Here is a 25,607-nt window from a genome sequence, read left to right as displayed (position 1 = left end):
TGCTGGACTTGCTGTGTAGAAAGTATCCTGGAGGCAGGCAAGGGTCCTCAGGAAGGATTAACCAGCTTCTTATAATCATGGTTCAATATCTGTGCTGAGTTACTGAGCAGTTGTGGTACCTGGAGGACTGGGAGCTTGTCTTTCCTCATCCAGCTTTCTGAGTGTATGATGAAAAAACCGTCCCTGTTACAGGTCAAGTCTTTCCCCAGACTTGACTTGTGGAACAGCATGTACTGAGTTTTCACAGGAGTGCTTCAGACCATTGGTCTGGCCTCCTCAGAGGAAGCAGCACTACTTGCCCCTGAACCTCCTTTCCAACACCCTGGATGGGGATGTGGTACTGTGGTGGGGAGGAAGGATGCAATGAGTATGGCCAGCTTCATGGGGAAGACACACAGTGACTGGGTAACTGCCTTCAGTGCCTTTATTTCTGCCAGCCAAAAACTCAGGAAGAAAAGCTCTTGTCTTTTCAGGTCCTGGCAAAGGAAGAGTTTCTCCACTTGGAAGATGGGCATAAGAATAGAGAACTAACATGGAAAAGCCTATTCTCAAACTCTGTGTCCTGTAGGAAGACAGGGCACTCTCTCGTGCAGCAGATGAGGAGTGATTCTCTAAAGTGAAAGTGGACACTGAATTCCTGTTTTGAGCTGTGAATATTCCCATGGATACTGAGAACAAGGCAGTGGAGTGCCAGACCTGGGACTGACTACGAATAAACATCAGCTGGAGAGCCCCAGATCCTGTAACGAAGAAACAGAAATCGGTGGCAAAATGAGAGGCGAGGGGCTAGGAAGGATAGCAGGCAGTAAAAGGGAAATGAATAGTCATGGTAGGAGTGGTGGCATGAAAACTGATTAACTAGAGATACCAGTGATCTGGTGAGAAAAGAGCTTATTTGCTTCACATGAGGATTCTTGTTTTTTTGGTAGAAGATTACTTTTGCAAACTACTGCTCATTCTCCAAGTGTAAAGCTTAAGCTAACAGAGCAAGCCTTGGATTTGGAACAGCTAGTAGCATAGATGTTTTCTTTGCTGGTTCAAGCCAATAACATCTCCCATGTCAGAAAGTTGAAATCCCCGGCAGACAGATGGGTTAGGCAGAAGTCACACATTTGAAACACCATTGCTAAAACCTTTGGATGAGCCAAACTCAGTAGCACCTACTGTGCTGAGGTCTCTAAGCACCTGTCTAGTAGGACTAGGGGAGCTATGGCAGGAGCAGGTACCTTTGCTCTCCACTGCCTCCATGTCTTCCCTCACTCCATCTAAACCTTCAAACCGATGTTCAGATGACCATGAGTGGTCTTGAATAAAACTGTACCTATTCCTTGCTAAAGACATATCATGGGAATTGGTTTGGTCAGAAAAGGAATACATGAGACTCCATTCAAACATCTAGTGGGCAGGGAGATGGGATAGGTAAATAGAACTAAAAGTAGACCACAGGTTTAAAACATATCACTAGTAATCTGTGCTCTGCATGTTGGTACAGTGCTGTTCCTGGGCTGTGTAGAACCTGCCTGAAGTCTTGAATCTTCCTGAGCATAGCCGCCAGATGGATGATACTCCTGGGAGAAAGCTGGAGCCCATCTTTGGCCACAAACAAAAAAGAAGCCCTTTTCAGACCTCAAGAGCTCAGTTATCATTTGAGTTTGGCTTCCGCCACTACCCGGCAAAATGAAGACCACTAAAATGTACGTAGTACCTTCTCAGAGTGGCTTACAGACAGAAGAATCCTTCGTTTAAAAGAAACAAACAAACAAAGAAAAAGCCAGGACGTTGGAAAAAAATAATTTTCAGATTGAAATAGCCGGTGAGATTTCATTTTCCTCTGGAATGAAAAGGTACTTTTCTTTCAGCTCATGTTGCCACAAGCAGTGGCCTCTGCCAAACACGGCATGAGCCTTTCAGTGCTCTGAGTGGTGAATAAATGAACCAGACACCCTCAGAGTGAAGCAGCCCCCCACAGGTCCCTGTGGCTTTCCTCCCTTTGCAGTAAGTTGCCTTCTTCTCCTAGGTGCTAGCCAAGGCCCATGGTATTTGCTCAGCCTACCTCTGCCTAGTGTCTGGCTGGGAAGCTGCTAGTGCTGCCAGTCCTGAGCCTGGATTGGATACTGCAGTGCAGGATGCTTATCTACATTTAACTAACTCTTTTTCAACTTGTTCCAATGTCTTTTAGCAGTCTTTTTTCTTTCTTAGTGGTAAAACTATATTTTCAGAGACAAACCAAATTATAAAGCCTGGACCCAAAATGTCTAATAGGAAGAGATCCAACTGTAGAATATAATTTCCTAGGTTGGACCCATCTACACTTAAATCTGTGACAGCATTAACTGTCTTGGAAATAGTTTTGTCAGAAATGGGGAAATATAAAACAATTTAAGGGATTCTGATGTTAAATATGGAAGTCAAACATCTCAGAAGCAGCAGTAGCTGTTCTGGTGACCATGTGTCTAACTTCTCTCATTATGAGAAGAGGATTAGCTCTGAAAAGATCATCAATAACATTTCTGTGCAGAAAGCAGAGCCCTGGCCTGCTTTGTGGTAGAGAAGATGATGACAGCAAATCCTGCTGGGAGGTTTCATGCCTTAAAGAGATCTCCTATTTCTTTTTTCTGTGTATAACCGTAAGTCTGGCTTGCTTCTTGGTCCTTCAGCTTTCCTCACTGAAATGCAAATAGATTCACGACCATGAAGAAGGAACACACAAGAATAGATTATTTGTATCAGAACTAGTGTGATCAGCACACTAGGTCATCCCCCTGGACTCAGCACTGCTGGGGCTACACCTCAGATACTGTGTTTAGTCTTGGGGCCCTCACTAAAAGAAAGACATTGAGGTGCTGGAGTGTGTCCAGAGAGGAGAACAAAGCCACTGAAGGCTGTACTGAGGTGGGGGTTGGTCTCTTGCACAGATAACAAGTGACAGAACAAGAGGAAATGGCCTCAAGTTGTGCCAGGGGAGGTTTAGTGGATATTAGAAAAAATTTCTTCATGGAATGAGTTGTCAAGCATTGGAACAGGCTGCCAGGGAAGCGGTTGAGTTACCTTCCCTTGAAGCATTCAAAATGTGCATGGATGTGGCACTTAGGGACATGGTTTAGTGGTGAACATGGCAGTGTTGGGTTAACAGTGGGACTCAACGGTCTTAGAGGTCTTTTCCAACCTTAAGAATTCTATGATTCTTTTATTGCCAAAATACCTTTTAATGACCCCTCCACTGTGAATAATCACTTGTAGCCAAAGAGTAGACTTGCTTTATGCTTTAGCACCGTGATGGGTTTAGAGAGCTTTTTGCCAGTGCTGTGGGAAAAGGAGGGACCCTCCTGTTTTCTTTCTTAAAGACTGCCAGTCTTACAAGACATCTTGTCCTTCAAATCAGTACAAAAATATCTTCCCAGGACATTGAAGACACATATCCTCACTTCAGGTTCTATCTATCCTCCATTATTCAAGAGGCTTAATTCACCTTTCAGACACTTCCCAGTGATCAACACATTTTGACTAAGTTCCGTTCCAAATCCTTTTCTATCTGGTTGGCATGACACAGAGAGGAAGAAAAGTACATAATTAAGCAATATGATACAACAATCTTTGCATTATTGGCAATTAATGGAGCCTTCAGGGAAGCTTCTGAGGCACAATTCCAAGCCATAAGTGGCTACAACTACATGAGAAGCACAATAATCCCTCGAACTGTGCAGTGCCTCAGGTGTCTGATAGGTAATAGAAAATGGTATTTACAAATAGGAACAAGTTCTTTTTGTGCTTTAATTGGGTGTTAAAAGTATTGTTATCACATTACTGAAAATTAATATGAAATCTATGACATTTTCACTTATCATGATGTTAGATCTAACATTATCTTGGATGTTGTAGTAAAGCGGGAAATTACCTAAGAACAAAAAGTCACTTCAGTCAAAACCTCATGTCATATTTTCCACAGAAAGCAACAAAACCTGATGAAGTTATTCGAAGAAGGAATGAATGTGATTACTTATATGAATAAGATGAAATGGAACTTGCTTTACAGAAACAAAAAAGCCACATAGAATAAAGAATGATCTCTCTTTATTAGCTTGGAGGAGAGAAACAGGATGTCTTTCGGGACATTGTAATAGATAATGGTAGGGGAAAAAACATGGTGTGTCTGAGAGATCAGTTTAGCAAATGCAGCAGGAACCAGGAATCACAGTTGCAGTAGGACCAATACCACTATATGCAGACATGGACAACCTGGAAGATGCTCTGATTTGCTTCTCAGCCACAGATCAATGCTCAACTAACCACAAAATCATGTCACATACTCTCTGAACTGTCCTGTGGCAGTCTAAAAAATCTGCAATATATTTTACTTCTAAACTGATCAACATTTACAAGGAAAAGCATGTGGACTCGGACAATGCCTGAATGTAGTAACAACCATACCTGCCAATGGCAACTTGCCTTCAAAATTTCTGTAACGCAAAGCTTTTACAGAAGACGATCCAAATACTTTCTGACATCACAGAACAAAGTCATAGAATAATTTAAGTTGGAGGGAATCTTTGGAAATCTGGCCCAACACCACGCTCATCACAGGGCTAACTTTAAATTGACATTGGGATGATCATGGTCTTGTCCAGCCCAAGACTGAATATTCCCAAGGACAAAGCCTCTCTGGGCTTTGTTCCAGTATTTGACCACTCTCTCTGTGGAAATTTTTTACAAAATGGTATCTTATTAGAATTTCACTTGCTGCAACTTGAGTATGGGGGTTTTTTTGTCCTCTCACTGCACACCTTCAACAAGAGTCTGGCTTCATTGCCTCTGCACCACCCCTTTAGTTGCCTGATGGCTATAGGTGGATCCTTCTCAGCCTTCTGTTACAGACTGAACAAAGCCACCTCAGTCTCTCCTTGGGTGTCTTTAGTCCAGTTCAAGGAGCTTGGAGGCCTTTCACACAGCTCAGTCCAATCTGTCAATGCCTTTCTTGTACTAGTGAGCTCACAGCTGGACACAGTACTCCAGGTGTGAACAGTATCTCATTAGCTACATGCTTGCTAATGCCACCCAGTGAGCCATAGGATTTCCTCCCTGCATGAGCACACAGGATCTCCATGTCCTTTTGTACAGAGCTGTTTTCTCTTCTGTTATTCCCCACCAGTACTGGGGTTATTTGTTCCTCCCCTCAAGACTTTGCAATTGTCCTTACTGAACATCATGAGCCATGAACCATGGCTCATTTCCCCAGTTACTGAGGTCCCTCTGAATAGCAGCTCTACCCTCTGACACATCTGTCATCGTCCCCCTCCCACAACTTGTTTGTTGAGGCTCCACTCTACCCCAATATAATGTCATTAACAAAGATCCATCTTGATCAGTACAGTGCAGGTGCAGCAGGAATTGTCCCTTTGCTTCTCTGTTTGCCATTCCCTGGAAGAAGCCTTAATAAAAAGCCATGTGGAAAGGTGGCAAATTACAGCACAGTTGGAAAAAAAAAAGAGAGTTGATCAAGACTGAAACAATCTACAACAGTCTTTAATCATTCTTGCATTCAGTCCAGGATTAATTAATTAGTGAGTGCTCTAGACCCCGGCAACACATTCCTTATTGGAATGAATTACTGTAAATGCAAAAAGGTTAAGGGAGAAGTTTAGTCTCTGAGATGCTCCCCACCCTGGTCTGCTCAGAGTGACTTTTGCTTTCTGGCAGCTGCCTGCACGCCAAATGTTTTCCCCATAACTGTCAGCATCCTGCCCGCACGTCGGCTGGGCGCCAGCTGCTGGGGAGGTGAAGGGGGACATTATTCATCTGGAAGATCAGGAAACCCCAAAGGGAGAAGCAGGCCTCCAAGCAGCTGTTTAGCAGCAGGAGCTGAGGTGGAAGTAACTGAGAATAAATACATAAATAGTCACACCCCAACTCTTTTGTAGTTCCTGCTCAAAAAAATATGAGCCACAGGGACAGACAGGTGAAGAGAGGGGAGATATTAGTTAAAAAACAAAGTTAGATCATCCCCCATGTGGGAATAATATCTCAGTTTATAAATGTTTACTGGAGGTGTTAAATTTCTTCATATGTAACTGCAGCTTGCCAGGGTTTACCCTGTTAGACACCTCGCCCCAGCTGATTGACTCTGCAGGGTATTTTGGTGAGGGAAGTGGTCATTTGGCATATTGGTCTTTTGCCTAATCTGAAATTTCAAAAGCTTGCAGGCTGTTACACACACTTCTCCATTACATTTACAGATTGCCATGCCATCAGTACAAAAAATACTGCCCAAGTGTTTCTCAGTGTTGAATACATGGCACATATTTTACTCTACCACGTGGCACTTCCTGTGAAACTTGGGAGAACCATGAGTTTGACATATTTTTCCATCTGGCTTCTAGAAACCTAGACTCTCCCAATCAGTTTCTGCCATTTCTTTCTCCCATCAGCAGCTTCACAGAAAATTGTAGAAATTTGCTTTGGAAGTAATAAAAAAATGAAAAAAAATAGAAAAAAGACATTCTAAAAAAGAGCCTAGTCAGGTCAAGAGTTAAATTAAAAAAGACAGGGACTAGAGAGAGCTTGGAGTTCGTCTTCGGCACAAGCTTCCTGGAACTCGAGAAGCTGGAAAGTTACCTACTGCCTATCAATACTTCCTATATCAGTGTCCAGGGACAGTAGCTACTCCAGTGACTTTCCTGGATGTTCTCCCTGTAGAAGAACTGCAAGAAACCACCAACTCTTGTGAACAAATAGTCCTTGAGAGACAAGAAAACATCCTTCTAGGAATGTGCCACTACTGTGTGATGAGAAAGCATGGCCTCTGTAGGTTAGAAAACCTACCTGCCCTTTTCAGGGAGCTGCTTGTTAATGGACCTGTGAGTGAGTGAGCCTACCGGGATGGGGAAAGGTGCAGTGGGCAGTGGGCAGTGGACAGTGTCCTCACTGGACTTTAAACAGTCTTTCATCCTAGGGCAGACAAATCTTTTTTAGCCAGGGTATTCATCTCCTGGGGTCTGCAGGAATAGCAGGAAAACACCTGTGGGCTGGCCAGTTTCTTCTCCACTTCTCCCACGGAAGAGGATTTGCTTCCTCATGCTGAGGTTGTATGGCAGCTTGCAGTATAAAAATATGCTTGGGGAAAAAAAGCACTTTCAGGGATTTTTGGGGTGGTTATTCAACAGGCTACTACCCTGTTATCAGCGCACAGAGCATCGTAGAAGCACTGAATCAGCTGGAACCAGCGGAAAAGTCAGTGTTAACTACAGGAATGAATGGGCGAACTGGAGAATTCACTGACCCCACCACAGCTGTGAGTTGCAAGGGCATATCACTCAGGGCAAGCAGGGTGAGACATACACATTACACACACGGGCCAAATTCTGGCAAGGCCTGTAGGACTAAACATCACTCTATGACAGAGGGACTTCCCCAGAGCAAGACTTTGTCCTCAGCGCTCCTTTGCTGTTGTTTTGGACATGCCTTTCCTTTTGCCAGGGTCATTTCTCCACTCAGGCTCCTCCCCATTTCAGATCCTAGTCTGCCAGCTGTTGTCTGTACCGTGATGTTGCAGTGAGGCTGCATATCACACTGTGAGTGGTATGGCCACCACTGTGGTAGGTCCCATGCAGACATGAAAGTGTGTTTTCTCCCCTGGATGATCAGCCCCAATAGCAAAAGAGACAGCTCTACAGAGAGACAGGAGATGAGAGCAGTCTGGTGTGTGATTAATTTATATCCTTAAAAGTCTGAAATGCTCCCAAAGATATTAGTATTCCCCAGGTAAGAAAGTTGTCCAGATTTTCAACATATCCCTGTCTTATTTCCATGTCTACTGGAATTAATAGCTGAAGGACTGTAAAGCCCAAAATTCAAACATGTGACTGCATTTAATCATTAATACAGAACCTAAGATCATAGTTTGGGAGTCTAAGTGTTGTTGTCAGAAGCAGAGAGAGCCCAAATTCTCATTTATATACTAAGACACTTTTAAAATATCCTGAAAGCATAAATGCACCTCAGAGTGGGTACAGAGCCAGCACTGACAGCCTCTTTATGCTGAGAAAATATTGATATGAAGGACCCTTCAGAGAAATGAGTCTTCAAATCCCATTCCTTACATCTAATGCCAGTAGAGGTGACACAGCCCAAAAGCTTGAAAGAGTAAATTAGGGTTTTAAAAGCAGGCATAAGCCCGCATTTGTTTTTTCATGTTCTTTAGTAGTCCAGCCATTGCACCCAGAAATGACTCCATTTCTCTGCTGAAAGAGTTGCTATGTTTAAGTTGGTGAGGGATCCTTTGGGATGAATAAGCGCCACCTCCTGCTTCCCATAATTAATTTTTCACTGGGGAAGGGTCTGCTGCCAATTTTACCCGAAAAAATGCTGGGGTAATAAGGAGCAATGTCCTGGCTGAGCCTAACACTGCTCCTGGTGCCCAGCTCATCCCACCACAGTGTCCTCAGTCAGGGCACGTGTTACAGGGCACTGAAACAGGAAAGTGTTTGCTAAAGACTGTAGTAGGTACTACATGGCCAGCTCTTTGTCTTCTAACTCTGAAGAAAATGTGCTGAATAGGCTGATAGAGCCTTTGCATAACATGGTGGAACTCAGAACAGAAACCACACATGCAGTGTTTTAGGTTTGTTAGATGATAGCCTTTGTCTACAGTAGCACATTTTGCTTATACTATTTCAAATCGCCCCCCCCTCCAGATGTGTAGAATTTAGAAGCTAAAAAAAAAGGAGCTGGAGACTCAGAATATTGTTACTGTAAAACTAGATTCTTGGAGCCACACTTGTTTTGAAAATCAGGCAAGCAAAGTAATGCCTGGCTTCAGTTATGTTGTTTGGTAACTTATTTATTGCTACTTGTTTCAAGATACACAGGCTAGTAATCATGGAGGTCTGTACACTTCCACTTCCACTTTCTCGCTGTCTTTAATTGTCAGTGATTGTGGTTTTTTTGTTGGGTTGTTTTTTGGTTGTGGGTTTGGTTTTTTTTTTAATAAATTTGCCTGAGGCAAGTGGTAAATGTAGAGCTTTAAGGACTGTTATACCTTCTTATTAAGGGATTTATCTGCCAGGTAAAAGAACCACAAGTCTTTCGTGGTGCACATGCAGGTCAGTTGGCATGGGGTCTAAAAGAGTGCCATAACTCCAGGGTGTCAGAAAGCATCAAGGGATCAGCAGAGAGAGAGAGCTTTGTTTTAAATGTGCAATACACCGTTTCCAGTTCAAAGAAGGAATTAGGAAACCTGTTCTAAAATGACAGCATTTAATAGGCTACTAAATTGTTAGATAGCTTATCAGATAATGTAACGTCAAACTGGAGAGAATGGCCCAGTGGTTGCTTTATATTAATATTAATAATTGTTCTTTTAAAAAATATTTATTATTTAATTGATTTCAAATCTACTGGTCTGTAGTACATTCAATGTCTTTCCACTAAACTTACACATTCTGTTGCCCTCCCCGTGAAGAGGAGAGTGAAGCAGGCAGGGCTCCTATGGGGGGGATCCCAAATGTGCTTGTAAGCAAGATGCTGTCATATTTACCTTCCTATAACTTTTCAGTGGGATTTGCAAGGACTTTGGGGGTTCAAAAAACATGATTATTATATTTCATCATCTAGAAACATTATGACTTGTGACTGAATATTTTGCTTAATAATTAATAATTAATAACAGACATCTAATAAGTGATGGAAAAAAGATGTCAGCAGCAGCAGGGTTGGTGCATACTTGAGTTGAAGGTATCCCCCGTGGCATCTCCCCGTGGCTGGACACTCTGAAGGGTGTCTGTGGCCAGGCAGGACATGTCTGTGGGTGGAATCGGGGGACTTGAAGGGAGTGAGAAACAACTGCACCCATGTGGATGGGCTGAGGGGGCTCCACACAGCTCAGTAGCTGTATGCTCCACAATTCACTTTCTAAAGTGAAGAAGAGTTTTTATTTCTGTACCTTCTAAAGTACTGCTAGGAATGGCCGTGGAAGCTGGCTGGCCTGAGCTCTTAAACTTGTTGAACTGGGCATGCCAAGGGCACATCAGCACAGTCTGTAAACAAATGTCTGCTGCTTGTAAGGACTATGCTGTGTAACACAATTACACCATATAAATCCTGTATCTAAGTATGTATTTACCAAATCCACTTCCCACAACACAAATATGTCTTTACACACGCAGAGATGAAAACAAAAATACCTGAACTAATGCCATTGATAAAAAGATGCATTTCATATATAAATATACACTCGAAAATGCTAGCTGGGCTACTTGTATATTCACTGCGAGCAGAAAAACGAACACCATGCCCCAGACACTCTTGTGAAATAAATTTTGTCTTCAGTTTCAGTTTAATAGCCCAAGATCTTTCTGCCAGATGTACAAATGTCTTTGGGAGGAAAAACACGGGAAGGAAAATGAAGATGTGATCAACCTAGGAAATGGTTCTTGGGAAACCTTCCAGCATCATGAGCAAGTGAACACAGGAGTGCATTAGCACGGCACATTGTGTGATGAATGCTCCAGCAGCTGGTTCATGGGACAGAAACAGACATTTGTGGGACAAGAGAAAGCAAATGTATGTAACAGACACAACTTTAAAAGTTTTTAGCAGAGGCTCATGAAATTAAACCAAAGAGCAAATGGAGACCACAGTCATAGCTAATTGACAGTGACAAGTTTTGCTTTGCACTGTTTGGACTGGAAATGACATCTTGAAAAATTAAACTTAGGTCAGCACGCTCAGAATAACTGTTTTTCAGCTGTTCTAATAATCCCTTTCAAAAACATCACTGCATGCTGTATTATGTGTCTCTATCTCTAATTTTGAACTAGGAGCAAACAGACAAAAGGATTGATTAAATGTGTGAACCATATTAAACTCAAGATGCTGAATACACCAAAAAGTGCAAAGGAATTATACAAACAGAAGTGGAGTGGCAAGAAGAACTAATTTGGAATAGCAATGAGATTTCAACACAAACAAAGAAAAGCTATTGTATCAAAGATGAAATGTAGTGTTGTGACTTGTATTGACAATAATTCATAAAGATGAAGGTTTGGGAATAATAGGCTGAAAGGTAATATCAGTGCTATGCAAACAGAGGCATCATACACAGATGTGACAACTTATACTGTTCTTTACATAGCACTAGCGAGAATGCCTCTAACATTAACTGCAAATTACAGGCACTCTGATGTCTGAAAGAAGGGGAGCAATGCTTTTGGAAAGTGAATTGGATGCATGGTTGAAGAAGAATTGCTTGGACAGGGACACCTTCCACTAGAACAGGTTGCTCAAACCCCACATAATCTGACCTTGAACACTGCAGGGATGGGACATCCACAACTTCTCTGGACAACCTGTTCCAGTGTCTCATCACCCTCACAGTAAAGAATTTCTTCCTAGTGTGTAGACTAAATCTACCCTTATTCAATTTGAAGCCATTCCTCCTTGTTCCATCACTACATTCCCTTGTCAGAAGTCCCTTTCCAACTCTCTTGTAACCCTCTTTAGGTACTTGAAGGTCCTATAACCTCTCCCTGGAGCCTTCTCATCTCCACACTGAACAACTCTCTCAGCCTGTCTTCACAGGAGAGGCGCTTCAGCCCTCTGATCATTGTTATGGCCCTCCTTTGGACTTATTCTAACAGGTCCACATCTTTTTTATGTTGGGTACCCCAAAGCTGGATGCAGTACTCCAGATGGGGTTTGACCAGAGCAAAGTAGAGGGGCAGAAACAATCTTCCCCAGTCCTGCTGGCCACACTGCTTTTGATACAGTCCAGGATATGGTTGGCTTTCTGGGTTGAGAGAGCATGTTGCTGGCTTATGTCAATCTTCTTGTCCACCAAAACCCCCAAGTCGTTCTTGTCAGAGCTGCTCTCAATCTGGTCATTCCCCAGCCTGTATTTGTGCTTGGGACTAACCCAGCCTAGGTGTAGGACCTTGCAATTGGCCTTGTTGAACTTGAGGATCACATGGGCCCACCTCTGAAACCCTCCAGTGTGTTGACTACACCACAAAGCTTGGTCATGCTTGGAAGGGCTTTGTGGCTACTGCAAGGGTAGTCCACTGGGATCAGACCTAAGACAGGTAGACTAATGAATTCCAGCCACTGTTTATAATGAAGATTATTCAACACAGAAGGAGAGAAAAATCAAGGGAAAGAAAGATCCATTTTCTCTTTTACTGGCAGTTCTGAGGATAAAAAGAACCTGAAAAGGAGGCATTTGTTGTTGCATGAAGGGTCTGGGCTGGAAACAATGGCTGTATGGCATACTGCACACCTGGGACCTGATACAAAACCACCAGAGCCAGGTTGCTCTTTTCACCGCTTCCAAGAAACCCTGATGTCATCAGGACTGTGCTGCCCTGATTTGGATACTGGTCAGACACTGAGGTAATCCTGCTTGCCCCAACATTGGTCCAGAAAACCCAATTTTCAAGACAAACTGGTGCTCCTCACCTCACCACCTTGGTGCCATTCCTCATGACCTGCATGTCCACCATGCAGCCACCCATGACGTAAGCAGCCAGGTTCAACTCGGAGAACTCAGCCTGGAGTGGAGCAAAAGGATAAAGTGTTACTCAAGGGTAGCAGAGACACAAACACACGGACACAGATGTAGAATTGTCTTCAGCTGTAATGTGCTTTTCCTTCTTTTCCTTATTTTTTTTTCTGTGAGGCAACTGGAGGTCCAATTACAGCTGGTTTGCCCTGGAGAGACTGCAAAAAAACTTTATGGCTCCCAGACTTGGGGTGTAAAAGTACACAGGATTAGGCTTATTGCAGTAATAAGTACTGAAGGAATTAAGAATGAGCAAGCTGAAAAATGCATACAGGAAAGAATAATAATAATAAAAAGAGGTAAGGTCATTTGAATTCAAATTCCAAGTTTCCACTTGGAAACATCCATTTAGAATTATGTCTGAGTCGGCTGTCGTGCCACTGGCCAACTACAAGCCTAATACAAAAGATTTAAACCTTTTAGCTAAACAGCTAAAAAACCTCATTATGCTGCAGGAAGGTGATAAGCAGTGAAGGCCACCTGATGTGATTTACTTATTAAGATTTTAACTATTAAAGGATTAGCGAAGCTGGGTAGGCTATGAACAGTGCTGCTCAATTATTAAAACACTTTATATTTTAAAAGGGGTGGGACTTACAAGGCCGGAAAGGTTGGCAAGGAATATTTCAGCTACGGGGAGCAAAAGGCACAGGGGTGATTATGACTGCAGTGGATGTCAGTGAAGGTTAAGAGACTGATCAGACTAGCTGGGTAAGAGGTGTGATAATCCTCCTGCATGGCTCTGCTGCCCCTCAGACAGGGGTGCCAACAGACCACTGGCTGTAGGAGGATGGCAGGATTAGCTGATAAGCATTTGTCTTGATCTCCAAATCCTAACTCTGTTCTTTATAATCAAATGAGTAAATCTTGAACTAGAATATCCTATTATTGGGCCTTGTGAGTCTTTCCTTTCCAGCATGGTGCAAATACACCATAAAGGCTCAAAGTCTTATATAAAATTAGTGCCTGTGATATAAATATAAATAAAAAGGTTTCATTTTTTGATGCAGAAAATTTAGTCTTCTCCCTTTGAAGAGTTTTTTCCCCTTCGTATTAAAGCATCTCTTTCAGACTAATTTATGATCAAGATTAGGCAGCAGTAAAATCATCTTCTAACTAGTAGCTGTGTAATACCAGAGTACTCAGATGGTGTTGCTAATACTTGTGATTTTATTGAGATCCTTGTACTATTTAATGTTCTTCTGCTACTTCTATTAGCTGGAACCAAAAGATAGTGCCAAGAACAACTTTTATAGAGAAAAAAAAAAAAAAGAAAGAAAAGAAAAAGAAAGAAAAAAAAGAAAAAAGTGTGTTTTGTCCTCATGAACTCATGGAAAAAACTTGCCAATGGAGAACTAGTGCACCTGTAAAGGCTCAGAGGCCAGACGACAAATGAAAAAATAATTTCCAACTTTCTTTTTTTTAAATCCACATAATTTTAAAGCAATGACTGTGGGCTGGTGACCCGATGATGTAATGAGATTTCATGTCTGTGGACCTGTGTAAACTTTTTAAAGCAACAGCCTTACATGATCTTACATCACTGTAATTCCCAGTTACAATGAAAAAAGGAGGAAAATTCCTGTTGCCAAGAAATAAATTCTACTTCAAACACATACACACACACACAGACACACTCACAGGGAGGGATTGGCAATGACAGAGGTGACTGCCTGGGTTTTACTTACAAGATTACAGCGTGTTGCCTCGGCCACAACCACACTTTCTCAGGCAACATATCAGACCAGAGATAAGAAAATACGTACCTCTAAAAGGCACCTGCATTTAATATATATATAAAATCTCAGTAGATGTAGGGAGGGAAGAGTTCACCTTGGACAAATTCAGTAAAATCAGATGCTTTGGGTACCATCAGTGATCTCCCCAGTGGGTCAAGGTAAGCTTGCTAGTTTACACATAAGCTCAAGAGGTTCTATGGGCTGGGAAGATGAAAGGTTTTCCCAGCTCCGTGTCTGCATATGTCTCAGAGATGTCCCACTCTGAAAGCATAGTGTTACAAAGCTGAACCTTCAGCTTCTGTTGCTGAAGAATGCATCATCTGATGTGAACACTAGAACAAGAAAAGGAAGTTTTAGGTCTGTGTTTTCATGTTTTTTGTGCTTTTCCTCCGTAATTTTTTTCATAATGACTTATAGTAAAAAGCTTAAGACTTTTTTTGCTGGGGGTGAAAATGGACAATCTTCATTTGATGACTGGTACTTACAATCTAAGTTGGTCTGACAGGCATTCCCTTGAGACAGGTAAGCCAGACAAAGCTGTGCTTAGACACCTGACATCCAAACAGGCCTGGGAATCTCCTGAGCTGGTGAGTACTTCATACTGAACTGCCAGGACCAATTTCAGGCCTGCTAATGTCAAGAGCCAGAAGAAAAGGAAAAATTCCCTTTGGCAACCATTGTCCCGGGAACCCTGACAAGAAGGGAGGAGTGGAGAGAGGGTCTGAGGGACTCAGCTATCTTGCCCCCACAATGTCCAGATCTACAATCAGAGCTGAGGAACAATCCAGACCTTTTCCTGGCACTCAATCCCGTTTTAATAGACTAAGTGAAGGAGCACTGCTGCTTTCACGTAGCTTCTTTGTCCCGTCCAAAAGGCTACTGCTAGCTGGTGTTTGGAAGAAGGCTGAAAACTTCAGTCAGCAGAAATTGTTTCCTGTTGATTTTCCAGTGCTCCCCGTATTTTTAACTTTGTGGGTTTTGTAGCCTGATGACTTCCCTTGGCTGGGATTTCAACTCTGAGATCATCTCCAGCCTGAGTTTACCTTGCAGACAAAGGGGTCTTTGAAAGCAGCCCATGCAGATAGAGTGACAGGTAACTATGCATAAAACAGGAGAGTCCAGCTCCCTGTGGCCTCGCAGAGTCATTTGCATTAGGAATCATCAAACAGAAGAAGGCATTACATTAGCCTGATGGTGTTTTATCCTGGCTTTGCAATGGTGCCAGTGGCTGCAAAAACATTCAAGGCAAGAAGGAGCCATGTGTGACAAACGTGACACAATCTGCCTTGAAAAATAACGTAATACATACTGTGGGAGTAGAAATATTTCATACCTCTGTGAGGCCCAGATTTGAGACAATGCCCACAGCTGTTTTGAGGATAGTTCTGTTAAAGATGCCTACTTCAGGTAGTGATTCAGAAAGCGCTCCAGATCATTTGGACTAAACCTGAAGCTACTATCAGTTTCCATCAGTTTTCTAGGTGCTGGAGATCTTTTGGAGTTTCTGTTTTCTGATGTTACAACAAGGAAGATTTTGTCATTTTAAATCATGCAATAGTAGAAATGCCTGGCTTGGAAGCTATATCTGTTAATGGTTCAAGGGAAGCATGTTTTCAAGGTGAATTTTAAGCATTTTTCATAGAATAGTTGTGTTGGAAGGACTTCAAGGCATTACATAGTCCACCTCTCTTTCCTAAGGTAGGATCAGCTCTGCCTCTGACATTGTGTGCAGATATACATAACCCACAGATGAGGAACTTCCTCAGGCAATTTGTCCCTTAACGACCCTGGAAAGTTTTCCCAATGCCCAACCTAAATCTCTTGCCTTACTTTTTAAGACTGCAATTTTTTTTTTGAGGGGCCATTACTTCTTCCTGCAGGAAACTAAAGACTTACTGCTTGAAGATTTGCCCTTCATTTTTCCCTTTTCTCCCTAGAGAAAAACAGTCCCCATTCTCATAAGATTTTTTTGTAGGTGATGTTTTTCAGCCCAGTGGTCAGTGTTGTTGCTGTCACTGGCATTCTCTCTGACAGGTCTGCAACCTCCTTGAGTTGTAATGGTTTAGACTCACCATCCTTCAGCACAGACCCGACCACGGTTGAGTAAGATGTAAGGCCAACTGTATGTTTGAGTATGGATTTGTCATATGTGCAGCGATGTGACCATTTTTTAACTCATATCCTGGCTGAGATCTGCTGTAATCCTTGCACTGCTTTGTCTAGGCTACTAACTAGCCCGGTCCATGCTTAGGCATTTGGAATGAGGAATTACTACTGTATAGTCAAATCACATACTTTTCTCAATGGACTTTATTTTTTGGTGGATCTTCCAATATGTACAAGGGAAGGAAGACTTTGGCAGACATAAGACTGCATTCCTGAAACACTATAATCATTGCAAGCACTTCAAGGGGAAAATCAGCAATCCCTAAATCGTGCACAGGGAGAAGGGGTGGACAGATAGTATGGATCTCAATAGGATGAGGGATGGGGCTATGCATGCTTGGTGTGCATACACATGCAGAATTAGACATTACACATCCTGATTCCCTGTGTCTCTTTCCTGAGACATTTTCCCTTGGGGAGGCACTCTCCTTCCCAGCTGCCCTCAGTACTGGGATTGATCTCTGGAAGAAAAGGATAGAGAGGGTCCAGCTGGGTTATGAATGCTGCTGTGTGGCTCCAAGAGGATCTTCCACAACTGCTCTTGACAAGTCCTGAAGCTAGGATGCATGCTCCTAGGCTATAGGCACTGCTGATGCTGACATGCTTTCACCTGTGTGAGCAATTTTGGTGTATCAACTCGGATGGCATTCAGAATTGTCTCGAGTTTTCATTGCAGAAGTTATGTGGCTGCCTGAAAATCTGAGGTCTAGAAAAGCACATTTCTAAACCTTTTGATCCCAGGAAACGGCTCAAAACCATGAACTCTGTAAACCTCCAAAAGCCAATGAAAATTAAAAAAAAAAATTGAAGACACTATTTATTTAAGAAATCCATTATTTTTGAGTCATTCTTGTTAGTTGTCCAGGTCTCTTTATTCATGGTTTCTGAATGCTTGTATGTGGTGAAGCTATGAGAACTGCTGTTGCTGTTCTTGAATAGTTTGCTGGCATTCAGTTGGAAAAAAACCCAAACCTAAACATATAATGAAGAGAAATTATACAGTTGTTTGACAAGAGGGAAATTTTCCTTTCATCACACATGAACCTATCAGACTCTACCTTTTCAAATGACCACTTTATGCCACACATGAAAATACCTCTTTAGGGCGGGAAGTACAGTGGAGCCGGAATTCATGATTTGTATTACAATTATCTTCTGCGAGTGCCAAGTACAACTTTTTTCCTGACAGTGCTGCCAATGGAGTCATAATCTATACCACAAGACTTTTCCAGAAGCATGTACATAGGAGTTCACTGAATAATCATTGCCTGAAAATAAACTAAACAGTGGGAACAAGTGAATGAGCTGTACAAGAAGAATGCAGATCAGACAGACAGACAGACCCACCTCGTCACAGCAGGAAATGGTGGGAAGGAGGTGGTGAACAAACAACAGGAATAAAAATGTAGATGAACCTTTTGGCCTCATCACTTTCCCTCCACACGTTTCACCCCACTCCACTATCAATTAGCCAATGCCAGGAAAGAGGTCTCTGAACATATTAAGATGCTTTTGGAAATATCTGAAGAAAAGTACCCTGTGGTTGTGTCTCTCAAGAGGTATTGCTTGTTCTTGCCTGCTAGGTCTGTGCTCCATGTAGGGCACAGGACTGGAAAAGCCCATCAGAGCCATAAGGTCTAATGCCTTGCTACTGCAGTCATCATGTCATGAAACCTCTCTTACATCAGGGTATTTACTAAAAGCAGTGATGTCTCCTTTAGCCTCTGTTTTGGCAGGATAAACAAACTCAACACTTCCAGTCTCCTCTCATAAGCCAGATCTCCATGGACATCCCAGTGACCCTACTCTGTACATCTCCTGCTTTGTAGACATCTTTGTCCCAGACAGGTGTCAAGTGTCCCACTCATCTGGCCCCCACACACAGTGTCATGGTCTATCCCATGGGTTTGTGGTTGTCCAGGTCTCAGCCCCATCTCTCTTGCCCTCTTCTGCTCGTATGTGGTTGTGCTGGGGACATATGGCCAAGCAGCATTCCCTTCTTGCACGGGGCATATCTAATGCCCAAAGAGACCCCCACAGGAGGTATGTTACAATCTATATGGAAAACCCCAGAGATGTATGAACTCCTTAGAGCATGCAAGATCTAGTTTTCTCTGGACAAGACAGAGAGGGTGGGGAAGGAGGTGCTGAATTATTACCAGTTGCCTCTAGTGAGGGAAAACCTTTGTCAGAGCACAAGGCTTATGGTATAACTCCTCCTCTTCCTCAATATACTGTGGTTCCTAATGTCTCCTATCCTCCAGTTGATAGAGGACTGAGAAGATAAAAGCAAAATTATTTTCATGGGAGACTAAAAGCAATGTGGCCCAGTCCTGTGGCACTTTAAGATTCTTCTTTAAGTTCAACTTAGCCTTGGAGACATTTAGCTTTTCATTTCTAAAACAATTTTTTAGCATTTGTATTTCTGGATACATGGATGGAGATGCTTACACTGCAGTTCTGAAAGCTAGAAATCACAAGGCAAGTAAAAGCAACAAATGGATCAAAATCTAAGCAGCTTATTTTTAGAATAAAATAGAGATAGTATTTTTAGACTCAGCTGCTCCTTAAAGCTTAGAGGTTTACCCACACTGAGTAAAACTCAAACCATGAGGGTTTTAGTGGGAATAGGTCAAACAGATTTTCAGTTTTGGGTGAGCATTTCATTCAGTCTCATCATTGCTACAGAAGGACTTGTAATGGAAAAATATCCAAATAACCAAAATATAATCCAAACTGCCTCCAAAGAAAAGGGACCTTGACTCAGGAGAGCACTTGCATTTGCTTTCCACCTCCCCAGCCTTGCATCTGTCTCCCTGCAATCAGCAGGAAACAAGCAATGGTGTTGCATGCCTGGGTTTCACTCGATGGTGGACAGTAACAAATCCTGCAGTAACAAATCCTCTAAAACATGTTCATAAATATGATTTTGGTGTTACACTGAAGATTAGAAGAGAAAAAACAAAGGCGGAATTCAGGCTTCACTTTTGTAGTTGGGCGCTGGAACAGGCTCCCCAGGGAAATGGTCACAGCACCAAGCCTGATAGAGTTCAAGAATAGTTTGGATGATAGTCTCAGGCACATGGTACGACTCTTGGGAATGGTCTTATGCAGGGCTAAGAGTTGGACTCAATGATCCTTGTGGGTCCTTTCCAACTCAGCATATTCTGTGATTCTGTAATTCATTTGAATGAATTACAGGAGAGGGGTGTACCCATCACAGTGATCCTGACAGCTCTCTCTTCTATTCACTGTCACCAGGTGATGCCCACAGCAACTCCTGTCTCTTGCTAGGGGTAATGGATGTGAAGAACAAGGGTCTGAGGTAGCTATCAAGATTATGCAATTCATTTATCTGCTAAAGAACCAGAAAAACTTCTCTGAGAGTCCATAAAGCCTATTTTCACTAAAGCTGAGACTTGTAGAAGTAGCTCCCTGAGCAGCAGGATGGCATTGAATAGTCTCATCCTTGTGTATTATTCAGTGCCCAATATGAACTGAATTCACCTCTTGTAGAAATTTAGTATCTTGAAACTTCTGCCTGTTTCTCCAATTCAGCTGAAATCAGCCAATGCTTTCCACAGTGTTGGGTGTGGGAGATATGCAGGATGAGACAGCATGATCACATATGTCTTGCATTCCTCAAATGACAGCCAAGGGGGAGAGGCAGCTCAGAGAGCTGGTAGGGGTGTATAACCAGATTAGATAACTGACTTCCCACCGTTGAGAGAGGGAGAGACAATGCTGCTTTCAGCAATACTGCTCTACTACAAATAAATGATGTCATGACTTCAAAAAAATAGCACCTACTATCCTGCTCTGCTTCCCCCAAAGATTGCTAAAATGGCTTGCTAGGAAAGAATTAAGATGAAATGGAGATGCATATGAAAGAGGAGGAGAAAAAGTCTAAACCAAGTACAGAGCATCCTGGAAGAATGGCAAAAGAATTAGCAGGGTCAGAAAAAATAGGGCGGTTGCTTTTTCCCAATGTGGTTTTTCAAGACTATTTAACATTTGGATATTTCCTTTCTTTGCTTTCTGCCATTCAAACTTCTTTATTATTTAGCTTTTCAGATCAAAGGGGTTTTTTTTTCCCTATAAAATACAAAAAAAAAAGAAATACCCAAGGCAAACTGTATTTCTGGCTCAGTCAATAATGTGTGGTTATCTGAAACAGGATCAAATGGAAAACTGAAAAACTAAATGAACTTACTGAGCAGACCAAATGATTCAGGAGGTGCCTGAGAGTCAAACCTTGATCTGATGCAGAGTTTTTTCAGAAATGAAGAGCAAGGTTAGGGTTTGTGAGTCAAACCTTGATCTGATGCAGAGTTTTTTCAGAAATGAAGAGCAAGGTTAGGGTTTGTGCGTCATGGCACTGTCTGTGTGCCATTCATAGGGGAGTTATAGCAGTGAAGACTGGTGACTGGGAAATCAAAGAGAAAGGTGTGGACCAGGTTGGTAAACACACAGGTATTCCCTGCCTTTTTTTTTTTTTTTCTCCCATAAGAAGACTGTGGAAGAATATTAATTTTTCAGGTAAAGAGGATCAGCATTCAGCCTCAGGGGACCTGTTTTCACAAGAGTTAAGGTTCCTGGACTGTGCTTGAGGAAGAGAGTGAAGAAGCTAGGAAGGCTCCAGATAATCGTGGTAGGAGCAATGAATGAAAATTAAATATCAAAAAATACTGAGCAAGGATGAATGGGCAAAATCAGAAGGGGACAGAAAGCCCAAACTTGAAGAAAGCAGTGACCCTCTCTTGGCCTCAATGATAAGCAGAGAGGCCTGAGGTCAGATTCAAGGACTGCCCATTACAATGCAGCTTCTGTGTTTCCCTTGACAGATAGTGATCCAGCTGGGAAAAGTGGTCGTCCTTTCTCCTTTTGAGGTCTGGAGGAGTCAAGAGCAGTTCCCTGCCTGCTAAGTGGAGGCTGAGCTGCCTGATCTGAGGGGTAGGGAGGGGACAAGGGGAAACTACCAGGATCCTTGTTCTCAGTTCCTCAGCTGTCACTTGCTACCTACTGCAGGCTTCATTCCCTTGGGCAGAGCTGCAGTCACTGTGTTGGGTATTTAAAGAAAGCTGCAGGGGGCCTGGCCATGGTTCTCACCAGCAGAATCACACCAGCCTTATGGGGTTTTGTTGGAGCAAATTGTTGCCTCCTCTCAAACATGGGTATTCTGCCTACGTGTAGGATTTCAAGACACAGACTGGAAAGTCTCCCTGAAAGAGTCCTTGGGGAAGTGCAATAAGCTACCTTGTGACAATGAAAAGGGTCACAACTGGGTTTAGCCCATCAGCGATCAAGAGTCCCCTTCTATCCTGCACTCATCAACCATTTGAAGAGAGTTCTTTTATAAGGACCTCAAGTGCAATAACATTTGAGGAGAAGGACTATGAGGGAAAAGGAAGAGACGAGGTTTTGGAAAGAATTAACAGGTCATTTTGCAGAGTATCAGGTCGACCTTTGAAGCTAATCCTGCTTTGAATGATGGAGAGGGTTGGATCAGAGGTTTGAAGGGCAAACTTAAATTATTTGATTTCATGCTTCTAAGTGAGAAGCATGATTTTTTTATTTTCCCTATTCTCTTCAGGTAATTGCTAAGGCAGCCAGCAAAATAAAGACTTTGATAAGGAAGTGCAAGAAAGAATTATTCTTGCTAATACCACTGAGTACTGACAAGTGTGATATCAATAAAAAGAGAAAAATTAAGTATTTGAAGTATCATAGTTGCAAAAAATGACTTTCTAACTTTTCTGTCCCAGACACAATTTGATCAGAACATATGTGCTTATGTACAGTTTAGAGGCAACTGGACAGGACGCCTTTGACAAGAGAAGAAACACCTTTACAAGGGCAATGAGTCCTGAGAATGTCCTTGAAACCACTGTGTTAATAATCTGTACACACCTGATACCGAATCAACAGCTTCATAAAAACAAAAAATATCAGGTCATTCAAACAACATTCACCAGCTTTCTTTATCCACCCTAGCAGTTTTATAGCCCCAATTAGTATAAAACAAGCATATGATTCCTTCAGGATCACCATCTCATCCCTACATCTCTCTCTTCTTACTCCTGCTTTCAAGTTGGGTGCCGACAGATGGTTATTAGTAATAATTTCTACTTTGGCAACAGCATGTACTGTGGCATACCAGCTTTGCACCTTTTCAGGCAAGTATATATGGAGCTATGAAGTAGTCTTCCAATGGAAAAAATTATAATCCTATCACCAGAACAACAAATGTAATTTTAAGGTGAAACAGCAACTGATTTTGCAAAGGTAAGGCAAAGGATTTTGCAAAGGATGGCCCAATAAGATATTTTCATTTACAGCTTCTGCAATTCTATAAAATGGACATATCTTAAAATTCCTCATTAGTTTCTTTTTTCAAGAGAATTAATATTGACAGATTATCTCTCTTCAGACCTCAGCCCTGTGCACACATTTCTTAGAGGGAAATTTAGTTGTCACAGACCTGTTCCACTCGGATATCAAATTCTCCATTCACCTTCTTCCCCTGGAAATACTTGGCCCTACAGAAGAAACAAGAGAGACAAACATGGTTAAATAAGATTTTTGGCTTTCATTACATACTGCTTTGCTTCTGCATTTCCCTTTTTGATGAAGAATTTCTATTTGGGTCACAGCATGTTTCCCTAATTCCTATCTTCTTTCAGCTTTCTGTTCTCCAGGAGAAACCTGCCAAGCCAGATGAAAACCACATTGGAAAGTTCCTTCAAGGCTTGTTAGTTTTTCATTTTATTTTCAAACTGAAATCCAAATGCTCTCTTAATCTTTTCCAGAGAACAACTCTAATCAATGATTCCTTGCTATATTTCATTTAATACTCAGTCTTTATTCTGTTAAAGGAGACCAACACATGGCATGGCATCAGAAGCTTCTTCTGATGTTGAGCAAGGATCTTTGTCATCACAGCTGAAGTATTTGTGAAGTCTATTCTTATGCTCTCTCACTACAGAGCTGCTTTTCAGTTTTGTTTCTTTCTGCTACTGATTTAGAGAAATTGTAACTGCATCTGCAGTCTCACTAATGAGGGATTTCTTCTCCTGAACTGAGAAACTGTGTTTGCTCTGGAGTTGAACACTGTTGTGAGAAGGACATGCACTTCCCACCACCTCTGCTCCTAGCTCCCTATGCTGTGCAGACAACAAAGCACTTTCAGAAGCATCAGTTGTTCATGAGAGGGGGAGGCTGACAGTAGTGTTGGAGAAGAAAACATAGGAAAAAAGCAGGCAGTTTAGGCTTTTTGGATTCATATTTGTGTATAATGCTCCTTATATTGATTAGTCATGGGGGAAATTGCTAATATAATTTTGCCTATAAATATTTCTCCCCAATTCTTTCTCTCACCAAACAAGTTTGACAGAAGAAAATATGAATTTATTTTCTCAGACCTCCTCCCCTATAAACTTTAAGAAGGCCATGTGGGCTCCAAAAGGCTCTTCTACTTGGAAAACACTGAAAACAGTTTAGCCCTGCAAGAGCTGTTTCCAGAGACAAAGTAACTCCAGGTTCTGTTTCCAGTTGGCAAAGACAGGGTAGAATAAAGTAAAGGAAAATGAGGAGAAGCCGGTTTTGCTCCCTATTTTATAGTATTAGCAAAAAAAAAAAAAAAAAGCTGGCTCACATTTTCACTGTGTCTATTTGTTCAATAAAAAAAGGAGAGACAGTAGGAAGGCAATTTTCCCCATGGCTGAAACACACATAATTTTCTAGCTGAATGCTCCCCTCCCCCAGAAATGTGAAATGTATGTAAATAAAGAAGTTGTTTTGTTTTGTCATTCTGGCTCAAAACCAAATAAAAACTTTTCATTTTAGTAGAAAAAGACATAAAAATTGTCAAAAGTTTTCTGCTTCATTCTAACGGGGATATCTGAAGGCTTCCCTTCTCAGGCAGCCCATCCATCAGCATAATGTGCCAATAAGACTTCTGCATAAGTGTCAGTGAGGGACAATGTAGCAGCCAGGTGTGACCAAGACCAAGTGACTTGGACAACCCCTGTCCAGTATAAAAAGTGAGCTCTGGCCGTTTTTCCTCCTTTTTTTTTTTTGAATTTATGAGTGTTGCATGAAAAAAAGCAACTCAGCAGACAAGCTAAGACATCACGCCTCTAACAATAAACAGGAACTCTAAATGCACTTAATAATTCCATTAAATTTCTGGATGCATGACTCTAGAGGGTCTGGCAACATTCCTCACTCCTAAACATTGGGGATATTACTGTAACCAGTGACTCCTTAAAAACTGAAATAAGCTTTAAGAGGGCCCACAGGAACTGGTCTGAAATTTGAGGCACACTATTCACTGGTTTTTATTCCCAGCATGCTCATAATATATACTCCTTACCCACATTTATGAAACACACTTCCTCCCTCTATGGCCTCTCCTCTTTGCCGACCAGCTGGTTACAAACTCCTTGGTGCTGCTTTGCTTCAGCCTGTAATGAAGTGCGATTAACCACAGCCTTCAGCCCGGTACAGGTGGAGCAAAGAGGCTTCCACTGCCTGGTCCAGGAAACGAGCCTTCACGCAGTTAAAAAAAATCCTCTTTCTCATCTCTACAGTACTGGCTGTGCTCATGGATAGTCACACTGCGGGCACATCCAGTGTTAGGAGTCACTGGAGTAGAGCAAGGGACCACAACTTAGACACTGCGTGACATCTCCATCTTATTCCTCTTTCCACACAGGTTGTCTCATCCAATGTCTGAGGTAACTTTCCTTTAACAGCACAATGTATCACTTTCATTCCAAGACTTGGTATCACTTTCCCCAAGAGGCTTAACCTGCTCCTAGTGTCTCTGGAGACTACAGGTGCTAAGTAATTTGCAGCCAAATATTTTGGTCTGCCCATCATTTTGACACAGCCCAGGGTAAGAATAAAATGTTTTTTACTGGAACATCTCTGAAATGGATGGAGTGATGCTTTCAATTCACACCTGGGGTTTTGGAGCCCCTGGGAAGTAGAGGTGAGCGTGTTGAAATGAAAAATGGCCTTAGCGTCACCCTGGAGCCCCTGAAATTTTAAGCAAGATGGAATCATTGTAGATGCTGTGGAAGCATCATACGTATCTTGTAAAAGAGAGAGTCTGTTTTCGGTTAGTTCTGCACAATTCATGAAATGGCTTC

At 42.1% G+C, this 25,607-nt stretch overlaps 1 protein-coding gene across 1 annotated transcript in view; it reads right to left on the bottom strand.

Moving 5' to 3' along the window:
• SYN3 (synapsin III) overlaps positions 1-25,607 on the bottom strand; it is a 201,240-nt gene that overhangs the window by 137,991 nt on the left and 37,642 nt on the right. Inside the window, exons 4-5 of the mRNA XM_051784589.1 lie at positions 22,934-22,991; positions 12,445-12,536 (exon numbers count right to left, since the gene is read on the bottom strand). Of these exons, the coding sequence (XP_051640549.1) occupies positions 12,445-12,536; positions 22,934-22,991 (150 nt within the window). The remainder of the gene's footprint in view (positions 1-12,444; positions 12,537-22,933; positions 22,992-25,607) is intronic.

Source organism: Manacus candei, unplaced genomic scaffold (genome assembly GCF_025592945.1).
Source record: "Manacus candei isolate 608988 ecotype Guabito, Panama unplaced genomic scaffold, ASM2559294v1 h1tg000018l, whole genome shotgun sequence".
In the NCBI taxonomy this organism is placed as follows: Eukaryota; Metazoa; Chordata; class Aves; order Passeriformes; family Pipridae; genus Manacus; species Manacus candei.
The sequence above is the reverse complement of the archived record's forward strand: the minus strand, read 5'-3'. Positions and strand labels throughout refer to the sequence as shown.